Here is a 22,073-nt window from a genome sequence, read left to right on the forward strand (position 1 = left end):
TCAGTTTGTTTTAAGAGTCTCTTCATATGGAGGTGGAGGACCTAAGGCACTAAAACATGGAGCAGGACCCAGTTCAGTGTTTGGAGCAGGGAGGCCTATTCCAGATGTTGGACTTCCAGCCATTTCTGTCTCTGGGAAAAGAAAAGAGGGGGTATGAGTTACCATTCAGGGGAGTATACAGGCAGTCACAGAGCTGATGAATCTGGCTTTTCTTGAATCACTGGAGCAACAAAAATTTATTTGTGCCCTTGACAAAAATATGGCCACCTTTCTCATCACACTGATAGCTGAGTCACTATGAGGATGATCTGATGACACCAGCACGACCAATGCACCAGGAAACATTGACAGAGCAGCAGATGAGGCCAAACAGCAACATTCTGTTGGGGACTACAAAGCCGATTCCTCTAAACAGTTGTGCTGTTTTTGCTAAAGCTGATGGGCTAATAGGAACCCCAAGTCTCACTAGGAACATTAGACTATTACTAAACTCCACTGTGTCATATTTAGGTTCTCAAAATATAACAAATACAAAAAGTGCAGTATTTCCTTGAAAAAGGAGTAAGCGTGTTGAGATAGGTGGTGACAATCTTCCACTTAAAATGCATGCAGAATAAAGACAAAACATCCTAAATTAAAGAACTTTCAAATTGATGTCCTTATGCCCAGATTATGTACAGCACAGCCATTAAACAAGCATTTGCTTTTATAATGTGGTAACCTTGAAAGGCCTTGAATTTTTTTTCCAGTAGCTCTTTCAGAAATCAGTATTTCCTTGAAGGACTATTTTTGAGTCACTGAAAAATCAATAGTAATATTTTATAACCTTCTCTTTTTGCATACCTATTCTTTCTATTCTGGATGTTTATCTAACTCTGAATTACTTTGACATTTTTATCTACAAACATAAACTGAAACACAACATTCCACATATTTGCATATTGATTATGTCTGCTTTTGAATTATAATGATGGGGTCATTAGTCCGTCTAGAAACTGTAGGGGTTACAAAAATAAAATTGTTTCTCTCTGTCCTCTAGCTGAAGAGGTTCAGGAACCTTTCTGAAAGGGTTCAGAGTTGTTAGCATCCGGAAGCTTGCAAAGAATATACTATACATAGTTTACCAATGGGTTCAGAGTATAGACATTAGCTCACTGCAGGAATCAGTCTTCACATTATCAAATGGTTACTTTATGTGTATTATTATAACTTAGCATCATTTTTCCACACTTGTGTATTTGCCTTATTTCATATCTTGTTGGCTGTCAGTTATTACCACTAAATGAGAAAGACAGAAGTGTATTGAATATATTTAAATTTACTTCTTGCTCCAGGATTTTTTTTAGTATGATTTTTAATTGAATAACCCAACCTATGCTATATATTTATTTAGCTCACTTTTCTCTTCTTCAGCAAAAGGATAATGATGGTGTCTATCTCCGTAAAAGCAACATTAACCGTCTGGAGATGGGGTGGAGTTTGATTGGCATGTGCAAGACCTAGGTTTAATCTCCAGCACTGAAGAAGGAAATCATAGGAAAACCAAATGCATATATAATGTTCGAAATAAGCCAGGCATATATACCACCAAATACTGTGCAGTGTTAGGAACATGTAGCAATTTAAATCTGTAAGGTTATTTTCTTATCAATTCTACTTTAATGGTTATTTAATGATTTAAATCATCTTTATCATTATTAGGTATGGCAAAAATCACTACATAAAAGTTTAGCAAGGTAAAAAAAACCTTGGACTGAGGTCAGCTAAGCTTCCCCATCAGAGTTGCAGCTGATTTTATACAGTCCCCTTATCTCAGTAATTACCTCCATTCAGAAGTATGCAATGAACAGCAGCCATTTTCCTGGTAGACTGTTGCTAATGTAGTCAGCTTGAAGTCAGCAGTAACTTAGCCTGATACCTGGGAACGTTTGGCCAGTGGCTTGACACATTCATATTTCTGCTAGGTTTAATTGATTTCTCCTGCTGACATCAATATTGTGATCCTGGTGATCTGATCCTGACAACAGATCTCTGTAATGCGGAATTATTATCTCTTTACTACAAATTTGCTTGTTACTTTTATGAAAGACATCGGTGTTTTATCGGTAAATTAATTAAGCCAATGATCTTAGAAAACTTGAAAACTGAAGATATACCTCCTGCTATCTTTTTTGTTCCCAGAGTGTATTTATATATAATTTCATGTGGTTTCAACTGGGGGGCAGGGGATTTATTATTTCTTTGTTTGCTTGCTTGTTTATTTATAGGGCATGTACGGAGGCCTGTGGACAACTTGTGAAGGCCAGTTCTCCCCTCCCACGATGTGGCTCTGGGAACTGAACTCAAGTCATCAGATGTGGCAGCAAGTGCCATTACCCAGCCAAGGCATTTTGCCACTCTCATGTTATCTTTACCTGATAACAAGTTAACTCTGTTTAAAAGCATTGAGAAAATTCTACGGCTTTGCCAGTAAACTGTGGTCTGAAGGACGCACTTATTTTTCAGCTTTGTAAAACCCACACATTTATCATTGAGTTATTATAATTAGAGTCCAGATTTCTTACATCACTGATAACAATTCCAACAGATTTCACTTACATTAACATACATTTTCTACATCTTTCATTGCTTACCCCTCATTGCGAAGTGGGGAAGGAGGATGTCTCACTGCAGAAGTTCCCTCCTGCAGGCTTTGAACTTACTATGTGGTCCAGGCTGCCCTGGAACCTGCAGTCCTGCTTAAGTCTCTAGAGCACTGGGATTACAGATATGAATCACCATGCTTGGTCATACTCCCGTTTTCTCTCTCCCTCCTCACATAGAGGAATAGCTAAAAAGTCTGAACGGGAGGCATCGTTCTGTCATAATACCATGCATGTGGATTCATTTGTGAACGCCTTTCTTTCTGCATCTTCAGAATAGTGAAAACAATAGCAAAGTTTTAGAGAGCTGTTGGGAGGAACAAGTAAGAGTTAAGGTATATATATGGGAAACACTGAATCATCTGCCCTTTGCACGTCTTTCCACAAACTGTGTGAAGGAAACCCATCTTCTTCCCTTCCTGATACACCATAAGGTATTTACACGTGGAATATAAACTCTACAAAGAAAATCTCTAACAGGTCCTGTAATAAAAGAATCCTGAGCCACCTATTGGGGAAAGACTTGGACATGCCAAGGCTTGCTTCTAGTCTGGTCCCTCCAGTCATTTCTCTTCCCAGCTAGGAACACTCACATCTAATCATGACCGGAAAACCAGATCTTTTTTTTTCTGAAATAGGAGTGATGTAGGAGAGTCTTCTGTTTTGTGTTGATTTCATTGGTTAAATAAAAAAACTGCCTTGGCCTTTTTGATAGGGCAGAAAATTAGGTAGGTGGAGTAGACAGAACAGGAAGCTGGGTAGAAGGCAGTGAGGCAGATGCCATGAAGCTCCGGCCTGAGATGGACATAGGTTAGAATCTTCCAGGTAAGCTATGACCTCGTGGTGACATACAGATTATTAGAAAGGGGCTAAAAGAATATGTGAGAGTTAGCCAAAAAGAGGCTAGATATAATGGGTCAGGCAGCGTTTAAATGAATACAGTTTCCGTGTAATTATTTTGGATTAACCAGCTGGGAGCAGAGAGGGATGAAAAGCAGCCCGCCCACTCCTTTTACAACATAGGAGAAAGAAAAAAATTCATGCATGAAACAGCAGAAATGATGGGGTTAGAGAGATTGCCAGCTGGAAGGCAGTTTACTTAAGCCATCAGCCCTGAGAGGCTAGGATAGACTGAGCATTCCAGGAGGGGCAGAGTTAGAGGTCCTTATCAGGGACAAGTGTGACCCCACCCATGGAGTGAGGGCAGGAGGATGGCTGTTGGTGTCACAGTTGACTGGTACTGTTCATGAAAGTGAGCACAAACAAAGGAGGAGCTGTCTCTTCTGTTGTCTTCTAATGAATGCCAGCTCACTTATATACCTTAGCTGTCTTCCACTCCCTCCCAAACCTCCAAATTATTACCCTTCATATCACCAAATGCTGACTTCTTTATTAAAATGGGCTTCTATTCAGCTATTCAGATCTATTGCCTTACTTTCCATGAGGTCACAATTTACCCTTAGTTTTAGTGAATTATTTTTATTAATATATTGAAAACAAAAAACCTTGACATTACTTTTCAAATACAAACTAAAGCACAATTAATCTAACAAACTAAGATTCTTGTATTTATTTTCCTATTTCTCTATTTTGATATTATTGCAATATTTATTCTACTGTTTTAATGTACTTACTTTACCTAATGGAATATAATAATAACTGATACAGAGCCTTTGCTTGTTGTTAGTTAAAACTTACACAGATTTATTTATTGCAAAAAGATGTCATCATTGGACCAGGAGATGTTCCTGTGGTCTGCAGTGTTTCACCGAGGTCCCAGGTGAGGGACCTTTCTCAGAGCTGATAGCTAGTCAGACATCACTATGGTCTGTGCTGGCAACACCTTATATATACAGATGAAGAACTCTGTGCCTACTTCTTTTCTATTTAGTATTTCTAATCAAAGAAGTTGGCAACCTGTGGGACAATGGTCTTGTACCCTGTCACTTGTATTGTTTTAATAAAAAATGCTGATTGGCTAGTAGCCAGGCAAGAAGTATAGGCAGGGTGACCAGGCAGGAAGTCAAGGGGGAGCTAGAAACTACTGTCAACAAATGGTGCCAACGTGGACAACCACATCCACATAAAATCTGACAGAGCTTAGGAAGTAATTCTAGACAAAAAAAGAACAGAGTTAAGCATGGCCTCTTGGTAGCAGTATTTTTTCAGATGGGCTCCATTTGCTAGAGGCAAGTTCTTATTTAAGAGAGGCTTCCTGACTCAGCTTTAGCTGCAAAAACCTTGCAGCCCCTTTAAAAGGCCCTGGCATAAAATACTTAAATGGTGTTTATGAATAGCCAACAGCATGCTTCTGGGTGATGGTGGGACCCTGAAATGCCACAGAGTTGTAGCAATAAACATGACTCCCTCCGGTATCTCTACCTTGAGGCGAGACTCCCAGAAAGCGAAAAATAGGGTAGATCTAGCCATCAAAGCCATAGCTTTAATCCTAGCCATATGGCTTAGCAAATTAAAGATTCATGTGGTCAGAAAAAGAGAGATATGCAGTAAAGATAGATTCAGATGGGAAAATAAAACCCTCTAAACAGTTTAGTGTGCTTAAAAATACATGTAGGCTTTGAAGATAAAGGAAAAAGGATAAAATACTTTAAAAAAAAGAAGAAAGAAAAAGAAAGAGAGAATAGTTGGGTGTGGTGATGCACAACTTTAATTCCAACACTTGGGAGGCAGAGGCAGGTGGATCTCTATGAGTTCAAGAACAGCCTGGTCTACAGAATGAGTTCCAAAACAGCCAAAGGTACACAGAGAAACTCTCTCTGAAAAAAAATTAAATGTAAAAATAAAAGAAATAGTGTTTAAAATAAAGTCACGTAAAGATGGAAAATACACAGACACAGAGAATCTGGATACTGTATGTTATTGAGTTGTCTTTAAATTGTTTGATGACTGAGGGAGGAACAAAAGCTGCTAAAAGACATTTGATCATAAAAGCTGTTGGATTAATCCAATATATGTATTTTGAAAATGGCTTGACTTCAAAATCTAAGTCAAAAGGTGTATTACTTTGGAGAAGAGGTTTTGCTTTTGTTTCCACAGGAAATGAGGGGCTGTGGATTCATTCTGGGTTAAGAAAAATCAGGTTTGATCAAGGAAGACCCCTGAAAAATCTCTGATAAGAATGGATGGTTTAGACGATCCAATGTTTCAGAGGACCTCTGTTGGAGTTTCCTCTGAGTTCTGTATTCAGAACAGACTCAAGACTGCTGGCTGAGATGATCAAGGCTCACAGAATACTTCAGTCAGGACTTGACTATAATCCTAAACTTTCTTTAGGTCCCCACAAGATTATCAGTGCCCCCAGTCATCAGGAAGTAGCCTAAAAAACCATGCCCACATTCCCCCCAAAATGTATTATGGGTGTTTGCTTTTGTTTAGAATGTTGGTTACAAGTTATTATGGATAATGGTCAGGAAAAAAGCTAAACAAAGGAGATTTGATTCAGAGTTCTTGTTTTGAAGTAAAAAAAGGGGGAAGTGTGGTGGGACAATGATCTTGTACCTGGTCAGTTGTATTGTTTTAATAAAATGCTGATTGGCCAGTAGCCAGGTAGGATGTACAGATGGGGCAACCAGGCAGAAAGTAGGGGCAGGGCAATGAGAACGAGAAAGTTCTGAGTAAAGGAAAGAGTTAGTTTGCAGTTGTCATCCAAATGCAGGAAACAAGTTGAGAATGCCTTGCTGATAAAAGGTACCAAGCCACGTAGCTGACACAGACAAGAATTATGGGTTATTTCCAGGTTCTGGCTATTACAAACAATGCTGCTATGAACATAGTAGAGCATATATTTTTGGTGTATGATAAGGCCTCTCTTGGGTATATTCCCAAGAGTGGTATTGCTGGGTCCAGGGGTAAGTTGATCCCGAATTTCCTGATAAACCGCCACACTGCTTTCCAAAGTGGTTTCACAAGTTTGCATTCCCACCAGCAATGGATGAGTGTACCCCTTTCTCCACAACCTCTCCAGCAAAGGCTATCCTTGGTGCTTTTTATTTTAGCCATTCCGACAGGTGTGATCCTAGAGAAGCTAAATAAGGAGAACCCCAAGAAAAACATATAGGCATCCTCCTGAATATTAACCTTCATCAGGCGATGAAAGGAGACAGAGACAGAGACCCACACTGGAGCACCGGACAGAAATCTCAAGGTCCAAATCAGGAGCAGAAGGAGAGAGAGCACGAGCAAGGAACTCAGGACCGCAAGGGGTGCACCCACACACTGAGGCAATGGGGATGTTCTATTGGGAACTCACCAAGGCCAGCTGGCCTGGGTCTGAAAAAGCCTGGGATAAAACTGGACTCGCTGAACATAGCGGACAATGAGGACTACTGAGAACTCAAAAACAATGGCAATGGGCTTTTGATCCTACTGTACGTACTGGCTTTGTGGGAGCCTAGGCAGTTTGGATGCTCACCTTACTTGAACTGGATGGAGGTGGGAGTTCCTTGGACTTTCCACAGGGCAGGGAACCCTGATTGCTCTTCGGGCTGAGGAGGGAGGGGGACTTGCTTGGGGGAGGGGGAGGGAAATGGGAGGCGGTGGCGGGGAAGAGACAGAAATCTTTAATAAATAAATAAATTAAAAAAATTTGGTAACAAACTACCTTACACAAAAGAAAAAAAAAAGAATTATGGGTTAATGTAGGATGTAAGAGTTAAAATAGAAGCCTGCGCTAATAGGCTAGACAGTATATAATTAATGTAGACTTCTGTTCTTTTCTTTGGGACTGAATGATTGTAGGACCAGGCAGGACAGAAACCTCCAGCAACACGGAATGATGTAATATTGTCAGGAAATGCATGTATGTAAAATTGCCTATTTTATATATTTTGTAATAGTAACGTTCAGTCAATTTTAGCCTTTAAATCAGTTAAAATTTTCCTCTTGGCTTTTCACTTTTGAGGGCAATGTTTGTGAGATCCTGAGTGTCAAACCTCTGACCCTTAGGTCAGAATGAGTGAGCAATTCCAATTAATATATGCAATAAATAGTGATATTAAAGTGAAATAACTTTAAAGAAATAAAACAAAGGTCTAGGAGGAACTGAAGGTTAATACAGCAAATGCACTATGTCCATTAAGATGTTTCCAGTGGTTTACTTCCCACATCTTGAGTCTAGCAGAGACTTCCTCTGTGTGTCAGAGATGGCAAAGAGTCAAGAACCCTACTTTATATTCTCGTTGCTCATCAGTGCCATTCCTATGATTTCTATTCATTTATTCCCTTTTCTTAATAGTGAATGTTAGGAAAACTCAAAAATGTACTCCGCTAACCTTGAAGTAGGCCCATGAATTGCTCAGTGCCTGGGCTTGGGGTCAGGTTAAGACTCTGGCTCAGGCTCGGGCTCAGGCTCAGGCTGTGAACACATGCACTGCGGGAGCTGTGGAGGGAGATATTGTTGTTTTAATCCTTATAGGATTTATAGGATCTCAGAGGACTCTTATTTCTGGGAGAGTATATGTACTTAGAAACAAAACAGCTATGGTCAGAGTGTGAAAACATCATGAAAGTCTCATCAGTATGTAAATACAGTGTGGGTCCAGGCTGCTGACTGTTCCAAAATATTAATTCCCTGGAATCTACCTCTTGAAATGGCTAGTTGGCACTCCTTAGGGTGACAGGGAATGCCACTGTCTAAATTGTTTTTCTGTATTTTGTTCCTGAAAAGAGAACTACGAATACTAAAAGACAGGCCTCTGGGTCAACATTTACACCAAAGACTGCTCTCTCTGGAAGGAGAGCACCCTCAGACAGGATGGGGGAGGGGCAGAAGAGAGAGGGCTGCCTTCATCCCACTCTGAGTCACCAGGAGAAATGTAGGTGAGAAGAGCTTTCCACGATGCAAGCAGTAGAAGAGACAATGTAGGAGAGTTTAAGATTTCTCTTTAAGAACCAGAAGCTTTACCAACAGGCTTGGGAAAAATGATGGGAAATGTCAGGAATTAAGATCCTAGAATGCAATTCCTGCCATCCAAGATGGGCCTTTAAATCTCTGAGTGTTTGGCTGTATAATGTGATGAGCTGGCTAGGTTATGAGCACTCACACTAATTTGTATAGCTCCCTACCCCCATTTCATAGCAAAGGATTATTAATATATGAACTAAGAGAGAGGGGGGAGAGAGAGAGCAAGGGAGAGGAGCAGATCTCCTCTAAGAGAACTGATGAGTACTTTTTGAAGCTGACATTTATGAAATAGAGATAAGGTCGAAAAAGTCTCAAATTATTGCTTAGGACTTGGTAGATCTGAAATGCAGATTAGCCTTTTTAGAAGATGATTTATTTCTGGCATTCATTTATTTATGTTTATAATGACTCCAGCCTAATACAGAGCTCATAATTCTAGGCCCAGGTCTTAGGGACATCTATGCAGATTACTGAGGAAATGTGCTGGATTTAATGTTTTATTGTCCCACTCTGAGGCTGTACAGGCAAGTTCAATGTCACTTATGAGAACCACCATGCCATAAATAGAGAAACAACACAAACCATGGCTGCAGCAGCCGTCTTTAAAAACTGTAACCAAATCATCAGGAAGGACGTTATTTAAAATTCAGGAGACTTTTCTTAAGATTTAAGGTAGCCTGATGGAAAAGTTGTCCTCAGAAAGAGGGAAGAGACAAGGAAATAAGGCTTTTTTTTTTTTTTTTTTTTTTTGGAATACAAGTTTTCTCGGCGGAAAAAAAAACATTACATTTATTAACTCTATTTAAATAAAGAAAAGAAGATCGATATTTCCATGCATATCCCTTTGACAAATGTTTTGTTAGGTTAGTGACCCTAATTCCCTTGATGCTACATGCAAAGCAATTTTTATTTTAGGAGAAAGAGCTATTTATTTTTATTGTAGAATTTAATTATCCTTTCCCAAACAACAATTTCTCAAATTGATAGCATCTTATCCTTGTTAAGTAATGACTTCATGCTGGGAAGCATATAGACAAAAATAATCACTAAATATTTTCCTTTTTAATATATTTTGGTTAAATCTTTAAGAATTTCATCCATGCGTACATGATCATAATTGCTCCAACTTCTCCTGGAAACTACTCCCAGATCCACCCTCACCTCCCCACCTACTCCCAGATCCACCCTCACCTCCCCATCTACTCCCAGATCCACCCTCACCTCCCCACCTACTCCCAGACCCACCCTCACCTTCCCACCTACTCCCAGATCCACCCTCACCTTCCCACTGACTCCCAGATCCACCCTCACCTTCCCACCGACTCCCAGATCCACCCTCACCTTCCCACTTACTCCCAAATCTACCCCACCTCCCCAACTACTCCCAGAGCCACCCTCACCTTCCCACTTACTCCCAAATCTACCACACCTCCCCACCTACTCCCAGAGCCATCATTCCCTCCTAACACACTCTCAGAGCCACCCCACCTCCCTATCTATTCCCAGGTCCACCACTACCTCCCCACCCACTCCCAGCCGCACCTCCAGCTCCCCATCAACTTCCAGATCCACATCTTCCTCTCTTCCTATTTCTAACTTGTTGTCCTCATTTTTGTTTTTAATCGCCCACCGAGTCCCATTTGTGCTGCTTGTGGGAAGAGACCATCTACTGGAGCACGATTGGCCTACTCTGCTACCCCACAGAATCTTGTAATTGTCGATAGCTCCAAAGGAAGGGATGGGGTCCTGTACACCCCTCTCTCCAGGCTGGAATGCTGTCTGACTTGTGTTGTGCAGGTCTTTGTGAACTTATGAGAGCAGTGGTCCTCTCACATCCAAAAGACACTGTTCTGCTCCAGTCCTCATAGGCCTCTGCCTCTTAAGATCTTTTGCCTCTCTGTTCCTCAGTGGTCCCTGAGCATTGGTGGGTGATGACATATATGTTACCTTTTGTGCCTGAACACTCCACGGAAGCCTAAGACTCACTAAATCTCAAGAACATTACATATTCAAGTTAAACCCTCTTAAGTTATTTTTTTTACCCCTTCGACATAGTCGTTTGCTTTTGTGTTTGATATATTGAAAATTCCACACTGTCCCAAGTTTCTGAAAGTTAGCCAAGTTAATTTTTATCAAGAACTCTTTGGATAACTATGTGAGGAAGTAAAATTTGGGTGGGAAAATCTCAACCATCTCTGAAAGAAAGGACAGTGCTTAAGGGTTAAGAAATGATTATCAATTGTAGCTACTCGGAAACAATCAAGAGATAAGTGTTTTTCACTCTGCTTACTGAAAAGACTGACTGCTACAAATAACTCTTTTTCTTCCTATTCTTCTTTTAACCCTGAAGGAAAACTGGAAAATGATGGCCAGGGCATAATTTGGGACAGATAGGACAGGTGCTGGCAGAACCAGGAATCATTTGGGTTTCTGCAGAGAAAGTACATCACAGCTAACTTTTTTGTGCCCAATCTTAATGATTTTAGGCTCTACATTGGCAACTGATACTTCAGAAAATATGCTTCTGTGTTACTTCAGATGAGTTAAATGAGTTGTCAAAGGCTTAATGATTAAGATTGTAACTACGGCATAGGGTAGAGTTATGTCAAGGCCAAAAGATGCTCATCTGCACTGTAAGCCCTACCACTCTCTTGAACTGTCCATCTCCACGCGTTTCTATCCATTTGTTAATTGAACAAACTGCTTTGGCTCTGTTGCCATTCTCTACCAGTCAGTGAGGCACATTTCCTTCCTGTTGTCTGTTTTCCTCTTGTATGGTCTCTCTTCAATACATGCCTTTGAGTCTCCCAATAGGGATGCATTTTTCAAGTGTATAGGTCTGCTTTGCAATGATAGTTTTTCAAGGACTCGTAGAGGAATCCAGAAGTATGCAGACAACTCACCATAAATGAGATCCAGGTCTCCAACAGCAAAAACAGCCACGGTGCGTCTGGGAGGATCGTCTGTTCGGCACCTTTTCAGCCAGGACCGGAGACAGAGAAGCACTACTCCACAGAGGAGAACCACCAAGAGTATCATCAGTAGGAACCTGGCACCAAAAGAGACAGACACGTGAGGCGGAGCATGTAGGAGTGTGCATTTCTGTATGTGCCTGGGGAACATACAGGGACTCAGTTATGCACAAGTGCAAGCAAACTGGGATGCCAAACTACAGGAGTGATTGCCTATCTTTCTACATCACTAATAGATCTGGAGGTCTTCAGAAAAAGCATTGGTGACAAGCATTTTTTTTTACTTTGAAAACTAAGGCACTTTTCCCTTTCCCCCTTCCTTCTTTTGCCCTCTTTTCTTTCTTCTTATTCACCATTTAAATATTTGAAATATCAAGGTAAGGATTAAAGATAGACAAGACAGTGTCTCTGCTTTAGAGGAATTGAAATTTTTTAACAGCATTGGTTGATGTTAAGTTTGGAAGATAGGAAAGATGTGATTTAGGGAATGAGAACTGCTTTAAATTTTCTGGAGGAATATCTTATTAAAGACTCATTTGATTATGTTGACTGGGTATTTACAACCAGAAGTGGAAGAACAATTTAGAAAGATTTCAAGAAGGAGCAGTTACTTTATCAGTAACAAACTCTAGCTATAGAATAAATTTAGAGTCTTGAAAACAATAGATTCTTTATCATAGGAGGCATTTAGCGAATATTGTCCTGATATTGATATGACAAAACTGTTGATTCACACTCCCCTAAATTTCCCTTCAGCTCAGCTAGGCGGTGGTGGCACACGCCTTTAATCCCAGCACTTGGGAGGCAGAGGCAGGTGGATCTCTATGAGTTCGAGGCCAGCCTGGTCTACAAGAGCTAGTTCCAGGACAGGCTCCAAAGCCACAGAGAAACCCTGTCTCGAAAACCCAAAAAATAATAAAATAAAATAAAAATAAAAAATTTCCCTTCTGCTGGTGATTGCACATGCTGTTTCAAATTATCTAGAAGAGAAAGTGTACATGAACATGCACATGTTTTTATAAAACAATCTGAAGGAATTCTTACCAGATATACCAGCCATCAGAATGCTGGTCATCATAATTTGCACACCTAGTAATAAAGAAAAAGCAGTAAGTTTCTAATTATAGAAAACTAGAGATGATTCTTTGGTGCTTTAAACTAAACACATCTATTTTCCCATAATACTCACCTACTCACTCTTCTACAGATCTGTTCCCAATATACTAAAAGAATACTACTCTATGTCCACTTCATTCAAGCCACTGAGAAGGCAGGTTAATTTGGAACCACAAATTATATGCAAAGACAATGCTTTGTTGCTATAGTTTTGATTCTAAGGCATGGAGAAATTAGTGAGGAGCATTGTAAGGTCAAAATGTCAGAGGCATTAGGCAGATAATCATTCTATCATTCTTATTATGCTTTTTTTTGACAGATATCCAGAGTAAAGCCCTTTATAATTCAACTTCTCTAAAGAGGGTTTGTAATCTGTGTTATAAACTTCTACGGTATGCATGTGTCATTCAATTCCTAGTGCCCGACTACGCTGGGAAATATGGTACACTGAACACAGAGGGACTTCTTTCAGATCTCAATACACTGATGTTGTCATGGTGTCTTCAGAATGCACAGTGGGAATACTGGAACTCAGGGCCTTGGCCAGCATCTGAGACGGTCTCATTTCTGTTATCTTCAGGCAACATTAAAGTAACTCCTGAGAGCTTTACAGATTGAAAACACTTATTGTCTATTGCTCACCAAATGTTCCACTTGCTGGCCAGAAGTCACGTATGACACATCTGATGTGACATCATGGTGCTTAGAAGACAAAAATATTTCACTAAGGCAGAATTTGACTTAATTTTTATTCTTTGAACTTTGGATTTTGGGATTTGTCTTGGATACCTGCAGTGGCTAGGAAAGCTCATAATCACAAGTGGCTAAGAGGGAAATGGACATTCACATGTAACTATCTCTTCATTATGTGTGGTGTTGATGGGATACACAGCTCTACGCGGATCAGAACTCCTCGGTGATTAGTTGTTCAGAGCCATTACGTGAAGTTTGCTTGGATTTGGCTGGGTGTCGCAGTGATTGGACCTCAAGAGATCAAAGGACTTCTTACAAATATCTTCCAAAAATAGCAAGTGCTAGAATCCTATTCAAGTGCATATGTCCATTGTCCCAGAGTAAAGTAACCTGAAATTGGCTGCTATGTTTTATATAATCACTTCTGCAAGAGCCCACTTTTGGATACTAATATTTGACAGGGTTAATGCTTATTAATTTGTTGGAATTGTTCATTAATAATGCAAATAGATAATTTTAATTTTCCAAGAGTAACATTTCACTGTTAATGGTTTGAAGTGGGTGATAAGGAAACCGATTTGAAATAAAATATGAACATGTGCCATTGTATTATAACATTATACACTTTCTTGACAGTTAAATTTTAAAAAACATTTTTTGTAGCATGTATTGTGTATGTTTATAGTATATGTAGTAAATAAAAGTATGGCCAAATGTTAAAAACAAAAAGGATCCTAAGAGATCAGGCGATGGTAGTACATGCCTTTAATCCGAGCACACAGTTGGAAGGCAGAGGCAGGTGAATCTCTGTGAGTTTGAGGTCAGACTGGTCTAAAGAGCGAGTTCCAGGACAGTCAAGGTGACACTGAGAAACCCTGTCTCTAAAAAAACAAGGAAAATAAAAAGGGGACCCTAAGAATCTGGTGGTGGTACATACTTTTAATCCCAGCATCAGGGAGGCATGGACAGGCAAATCTTTGTGAGTCGTGAGTTTGAGGCCAGTTTGGTCTACAAAGTGCATTTCAGGACAGCCTGTTTTTAAAAACCATGAGCTAGGAAGTGGCACATCATAGCAAGGGGATATGATGTCATCATTAGCGGATGTGTGGATTCAGCTCAGGTGCTAGTGCTTGTGCTGTGAATACATCATCTTGAGCCCAGAGAGTAACTGTAAACATCAATGTCAGACCATCCACGGAAAGCAGGAGCCATTCCACCCATAAGGGGCCTGCTGGTCTGACAGACATAAATTATCACACATAAATTATATTCTTTGAGGTTGTTTCATATTTTTACAATTTATCTATCTTTTATAGTCATAAAATTCTAATGTACTAATTGCAAAAATTTAAAAACGGTATGATACTTAAGCTATGCTGTCCTAACCCCAAAACAAAACAGTAATTTTGTTTTAGAGATCTCTGAACTCCTGGCTAGGAATATGGAGTATTTTATCTTTCTTTATATAGAAATCTCCACTTCTATTCTTTTCCATTTAAGATCGTCCACGTGACTTAAAGTCACTTATAAATACCGAGTACCTCCTTGTTAAGTGCAACTTTTGAGCCATTTAACATGTATGGATTTCAGTGTCAATACGGACTCAACTTTATTTCATTTTCTCCTTCTGTGCCCTTTGCACCCCCTGGTGGAGGTTCTGATAAACAAATGGTCAGGAAACCTCACTATAGAAATAAAGTCATGGTATATTTTCATAATGTCCAGCATTGAGGGAACATTTATTTTGTCCTCATTTTATACATACATACATGATATCCAGAATGAGGACAGACGTCAATTCCTGGACTTGGAGAATTCAGGAAGACGCCCACAGAGCTATTCAGAAGCAAGTCTCAGCTAGAAGATGTGGGGACATTCTTCCTTCTTGGATTCCAGCCCTTTCCCAAATTGTGTTGTTCAAAAGCATCTTTTGAGCTGTTACATGAACTTGAACAGTATTATAATTGCTTAGATTTTAAATATAATATTTTCAAAGTGGGAACAATTTGCATCCCTGAAAATAAAGTTATCCTTGAAGAACAGTCAGCCTAAGATACTGACGTTCGATGGAAACCAACCACCAGTCCACTAGCAAAGAAAGAGACTGCGGAGTGCGAAGATCTACATAAATACACTGGTGTTCGAATGGCTAAGGGGTTATCGTGGAAGTGGGGAGACAGAAAGAGTCTAAGAGCCAAAGGCAATGAAGGTTGGCAATGGTGCAGTATTTGATGGATGTGGAAATTAGACACATGAGCTCACAATGGCTCAGGATGCATGTACAAAACCTGCAAAATATTAAGCCAGACAAATTCCCAGCATGGATGGGGATGGGCTCATGAAGTACCACCCCCACGTTAAGAGTTATTGACAGTTGTTAGCTACTGAGAGAGGGAGGGTCACCTTTCTTCAGGCATGCAGGCTCTGAGAGGCCGCTCATTCTCCAGGAAATAAAATCTCACAGCCATGCACAAATTGGCGGCATTAAATGGACTGAGTGGACGTGAAAAACCTAGAGAGTGAACGAGAGGAGGGAGAAATGCAAGAAGTTGGGAGGGAAAGGTAGAGGAATTGGAAGTGTAGATTGTATTCAAACACATTATATGCATGCATGCATATTTTCTTATTTTTTTTTTAATGACAGGGTTTCTCTGTGTAACAATCCTGGCTATTCTAGACCTTGCTTTGTAGATCAGGCTGGCTTACATAGAACTCACAAAGACCACCTTAATTCTACCTCCCAAATCCTGGGATTAAGGGCTTGTGCCACCACATCCAGCTGAATATTAAATAAGACATTTAACTAAAAGTTTTCAAGAAAAAATATGTGGGGAAAAAGCATGAGTTACTGACAGATTTAAGGAAACCCTTGCAGGGACTAGAGTTCCCCACAAATAGATGTCAAAGGAAATGCTATGTGAGGCAGAACACGAAGGCTCATCTTTATTTGGATGTTGTGGAGCTGTTCCTGCTTACACAGATGGCTAGACCGGTCCTTACTGTTCTTCTTTGAGGATCTAGGAACTGAGGTTGCAAATTCATTGATGGGGTAACTTCAAGAAGCTCAGAGAACCGCTGCCTTGCTCCTCTGCTGTTATCATGCAGGGTTTCCTACAGCAGAAACTGTTATGCACCGGGTGCCTAGCTGCCTGCGAAATTCTTTACTTTCAAATCCCCAGTGATACAAGGAAGGAGCACATTTCTCTGTTCCTCCTGCAAAATTGAGGAAGCTCAGTCCTAGGTGAAATGACTTGTATGGCATCGCTGTTTGGGGGATGCAGGAGCATAAATAGGAATGAGCTGGAAATGGAGGCCTGTTCTGTGATAATGCAAGTAGGAACCTCGGGCCTCATCTTTCCAAATGGAATCTACATCCAGGATCTTTTTCCAAACCGCTTTAAAGGAATGCCAGAAAAGAATCGAGCAGCAAGTTCAGGGAGAGTACCTGAAAAGAAAACAGGCCAAGAGTGATACCGGTCATCTGACTGAAGCAGCAAATCTCATATGAAACAGCGGGGCTGACCTCTGACTCTGGTTGAAGCTTCCCTACAGTTAGGGGAAGGAGAAAAAGAAAGTCATGGAGAGGAACAGAATGAAGAGCTGCTCATCAGTTATACAGCTACTCCTTGTAGAAGCCAGAAGAAAATTCTTCTAGTAAGAGGAAAAGTGTCTTCATAATATTCCTTGCATAAGTGAAAAAACAAATTGCATGGGTTCCTTTTTCTTTTGAAAACTTATTTCTCACCATGAGCCAATGTGCAGGTCAACTATAATAATTAGAAGTGGGGGAGGTGTAAATTGTACCATCTAGAACTTGACTGTAAGTTGCACCATCTCTACGACAAACACAGGCTGCTTATCCTTCAGGTATTTCACCAATCATGTGAGAAATCGAATTAAAGGTTGGTTATAAATATGTCTTTGCAGTCAAAATACTTGGCACTGGATTCTCAGTTGTGGGTAGAAATTTTGCCCCTTATTTTCTCTCCTACTTTATTTAGCTATATCTTTACGTTCTGTGACAGGGTCTCACCACATACCCCAGGTCTTGTACGGATTTTGTAGCCCAAGCTAGTCTTGACTTGAGATGCCTCAGCCTCCACTCAGAGTTCTGGGATTATAGGCATGCACCAACACACCTTGACCTTTTCCTACTATTAAATAAAATGTTTAATCCACTGAACCAGGAAAATTGCTGGCACCTCATTAGGAAATTTATGTAATTAATTTATAAAGTCATTTTTATACATGCATGTATATATAACATATTCATATTTTGTAAATCACTATGTACTCTTTGACAGTGTAATCGGTTATTTATAGGGAAAGGAATAGATTAAAAGCATAACTAATTAAAATGAAAAGGGTCTGCATCATATTTTATATACAATCAATTAGAATATTTAGATTTTATATTAATCAGAACAATGTATGATTCATACTAAAATTTCAGCTACAACTATAAAATGAGCAACTCCCATCACAAAATGTCCAGTATTTAAAAACAAATTTAAGTGGAACTCATAGTCAAATGCTTTATAAAGCTCTCAAATGGCTTTGGAGAATCTAGGAAGTAAAAGTTGAGACACTACAAAATGATGTCTTGTTAATCCGAATCCTTTTCTTCTCAGCTTCCACCAGAGCAAGCTTCCCCATCTCCAGCATTGCCCCTCCTTAGCTTCTTGTCCTTCTGTGTGTCTGTTTGCAGATAAACTCGGGGCCAGCTTTTCTCGTTTATCTTTTTCATTTTAAAGCACATCAAGAGCTAACCAGGCCTATCGAGCTCTCCTGTAATCTAGTGAGCTCGTGTTACTCTTTACCCAAAGCAACTGGCATTGGATGATTCTATTCTTTTAGTCAGGTACTGTATTTAAAACAATGGTCTCAGATCATAGAAATGGCTCTAAATTAAAAGCCTCTCCAATAAATGCAGGCGGAAAAAGAAAATCTTGTTTAGATGTGGAACTTTTGCTCTTTCCTAAAATAGCCTGTCTTTTTTTTTTTATATATATATATATAGACTTATCCGACTAACACAGCCTTGTGCAAGGTATTGTATCTCTCGTCAATGGACTGATTTCTTTTATATTATTTCCCTGGAATACCAGCCACTTCCTTATCTTTTCTACCTTTCTTTCCTGCTATTTTTAATGTTATTTGAAGAAGTTCCTGATTTTTACTCAACAGAAAATAAACGAGGGTAAAATTATAACAGACGCTGAGATGTAAAATTGCTTACCAAAGAAAGCTCATAGTTAAGCATCAGGTAAAACTGTGCTGTAGAACGATTATCTCCCTCTTCTCCGTTTATTCCACATACGGGGACAACCTCAGAAGCAAAAGGGAAGCTTTTCGACTTCCCAGTACCATCCCCCCTTGTCCTATTGATTGGATAGTAGAGTCAACATTTAAGGCTCTTCCCAATCCTAGGAGTCTATTATTCTGGGTCAAAGACAGAAAACAAGAAGGCAAGGTGTGGGCAGCCTTGAAATTCAGAGTCAAGCAAACACTATAAACAACTGATTAGTCACAAGCATCAGAAGACAGAGCACAGTAGTAGGTCCAAAAATTAACGTAAAAAAACAGCCATGGAAGGGCATGCAGATGCTGAAAGAGCAACACACACAGGCTAGCAACAGGATGATCTGAAAGAGTGAACGATTCCAGGCCTAAGGACAACTCCCGTTTGACCCCGTCTCTTGCTTTAGAGGCAGTGCCCACAGACAGGGCGTTGAGAGGATGAGGCAATGATAATTGAAAACAGCTGCCTGGCAAAGTGCTGCACCCAGAACACGGCACTTGGCACAAGTGCTTCCTTGACACTTGCACTCAGTCACCCTGCATTAGAGTTCCCATTCGTCATCATCAGCATTATTAATGGCACCTTCTCATCTCCTGAACAGAATTCTGAAAACCATTAAGCCTCACGAAGTAGGGAAATGAATCAATTATTCACTTAATTTGCATCCGATGCCCTTTGAGATGCACACATAACACAGGATAAGATGTGGGTTCATTGGTTGTATATGAAAATGAATTGTTCAGAAACTGTTCCTTGAAACTGCCATAGTTATGAGTGTAGGGGCAAGGGAGGAGGATGTCACAATTCTTTTGTAGCCTAACAATCATGGAAATCTAATGGGAAGAGAATGCAAGAGCCTAAACACTTGAAGATAGCTCTGTTATTTATTAAACAAAGTGATCATAATGGCAGTAACATCCCCCCCCCCTTTTTTTTAGAAATCATGATTTTTTTTACATGAGTACCCTTTGAGGCTTTTCTTTTTTTTTTTTAAAATATTTATTTATTTATTATGTATACAATGTTCTGTCTGTGTGTATGTCTGCAGGCCAGAAGAGGGCACCAGACCTCATTCCAGATGGTTGTGAGCCACCATGTGGTTGCTGGGAATTGAACTCAGGACCTTTGGAAGAGCAGGCAATGCTCTTAACCACTGAGCCATCTCTCCAGCCCAATGAAGAGAGTCCTACTCTTTGAATTTTTCAAATGCTAAATAAAAACATGGAATATCTTGTTATTTACTTACATTTCATTTTCTTCACATGATAGATCTGAGAGCACCAGCTGAAACACATATTTAGAACAATAAAATCCAAACAGTTTATCGGTCTAATCCTTTAATGAAAACAGTGCCTGGAGACAGTGTGATTTTTACATCATTCTTTTCTTTTTTTAATTAAAAGCTTTGCAGCATAGTTTAATGTTGGTACACAGAGGATTTTAACTGGGAAAAAAATTCTCCGGGTAGATTCTCAAACTCAATTTCCACTGAAATTTCCCTGTACACCCAAGAAATGGATCTGAACACTATTTGTTTTCTCTGTAGATATTTTTTTTTGATCTAGAGAGCCATTGGGACCCTTGAATCTTTTTGTTTTTATATTTTAGTGAGTGGTGTGAGGGTCACAATTTATCTGAATATAATTTTCATGCAAAGCAAAGGTTTTCTCAGTCAGGAGAAACAGAAGTCAATCCTGTTGGCTTTGATGGGAATTAAATATACATACGAAAGGGGTGGCTTTAATCACTGAGGTCAATGTATGGTTACATGATACTCCTGTTTGAGAAAAGCACACATAATGAAATTTTCTCTTTATCAAAGAGGAAGCTATTTATTTCTCAAAAAATACCCTTTGAGAGGTCTAACCCTAAACAATCTAACAAAAGTTATATTAGTTCTCAGTGTTGAGCCTCAGTGTTGAGGCTACAACATTTCACACCCATGATCACAAGAAAGATGTTTCTGGAGACTGTTTTTGTGTTACTCTGACTCTTTATATTGAGACTCCTTTGTACAATATGAAGACATTCACACATCTTGCACAAACAGTAGTGAGAGTTAATGGGGCCCGTTAAAACATTTACTTTCCCAGACTACTATATATAAATGTAAGTACAAGTAAGATGACACAATATTTCAAGCAATAGTCTTTTAGATTTTGTATGGGATTTGTGTTTCCCGCTTGATCCCAAATGTGCCTTTTTCAGCACCTAGTATTTATGCCAGATGGAGCAATGGATTGACCATCAGAGAACATGATAATGAACAATTTATAAGCACAGAAGATGAGTTGCATTCTCTTTTGCTGGAATGCTGCAAAGAGATTTGCATACTAACTGAGGGGAAAATGAACATTCAAATTCTGTCTATAAAGAAGCTTTGTTTATGAGTAGATGCAACCATTTGGGATCCAGCTTAACAGATAAAACAATTGAAGCTAGTATTTCCCTTTCAAGTCAGTTCCTACTCTCCTCATTCTGCTGTACCCTTACTGGAGTGTGTGGTATCTCATTATTACTACTGAACGGCCAGTGCATTAGTTGCCAAGTTGTTATGAAATAGTGAAAGGAGGAATTTATATGCCATAGACCTAATCTTTCAGATGCATTGCATTCAAGTAACAGAGATACAAGGATGCCATTATTGGTTGGAAAGAGATGCTGGCACAGAGTAACCACAAAAAACCCTAAAATGGTTCTGTCTATAGCAGCCAGCCCTGAAAACCTGTGAAGAATCCAGTGAGTTGAAGAAATTGATAAACATTTTCTAAATTAATATAGCTATAGCATCTCTGTGTCAACAGCACTTCTGAGTTTAAAAACATCCCAAATCATAACAAAGTGAAGCAAAGTGTACATCACATCCCTTATTTCTGTACCATTGCAGCTAAGTAACAAAGGAGTGAAACTGAGGTCATGAATGTTTTGGTTTTCAGTCTTGGAGCAATAAAAAATATAAAGCATGGGGTACTAGTCATACCTGGGGAAAAAAAAACACTTTTACTTGCAGTAGTTACACAGAGGACAAATCCACAGCAAATCAAACCCTTAGAGAACCTCAGAGAGCTCCCAGAAGTATTGATGGTTACCTGGAACAGTAGCAAGCACAGGCTTCCTATTGTTGGAATTTTGGAAGTGACTTGCAAAGGACTCGATCTTGACATACTAAAAAGAATGATCTTCCCAGATAGCGTGGCTTGTTCACTCTGATTTACTCTTCTCAAAATGTGTTAGCAGCTCTATGCTATGTGTCCTCCCACAGTATGCATTAATGATGAACTGTGTGACCAAGAAAGGGCATCCAGGGAAAGAATGTTCAGTGCATGCTCGCAGGGACTAAGAGCTCAAGGAGTTTAAGGTCAGAACCCTGGTGCTGTTTGTCAAGGCTATTAAATGCTGACCTGCAAAGCCAGTTGACTGTTTGA

The 22,073-nt window shown here is 39.7% G+C and overlaps 1 protein-coding gene across 1 annotated transcript in view; it reads right to left on the reverse strand.

The window, feature by feature from the left end:
* The window catches only part of Tmem207 (transmembrane protein 207), a 79,375-nt gene continuing 57,302 nt past the window's right edge, over window positions 1-22,073 (reverse strand). Inside the window, exons 3-6 of the mRNA XM_041677920.1 lie at window positions 19,895-19,977; window positions 12,582-12,626; window positions 11,469-11,614; window positions 1-131 (exon numbers count right to left, since the gene is read on the reverse strand). Of these exons, the coding sequence (XP_041533854.1) occupies window positions 1-131; window positions 11,469-11,614; window positions 12,582-12,626; window positions 19,895-19,977 (405 nt within the window). The remainder of the gene's footprint in view (window positions 132-11,468; window positions 11,615-12,581; window positions 12,627-19,894; window positions 19,978-22,073) is intronic.

The sequence above is a fragment of the Microtus oregoni genome, unplaced genomic scaffold, assembly GCF_018167655.1.
Source record: "Microtus oregoni isolate MIOR12 unplaced genomic scaffold, Mior012 000029F_ref0000214, whole genome shotgun sequence".
In the NCBI taxonomy this organism is placed as follows: domain Eukaryota; kingdom Metazoa; phylum Chordata; class Mammalia; order Rodentia; family Cricetidae; genus Microtus; species Microtus oregoni.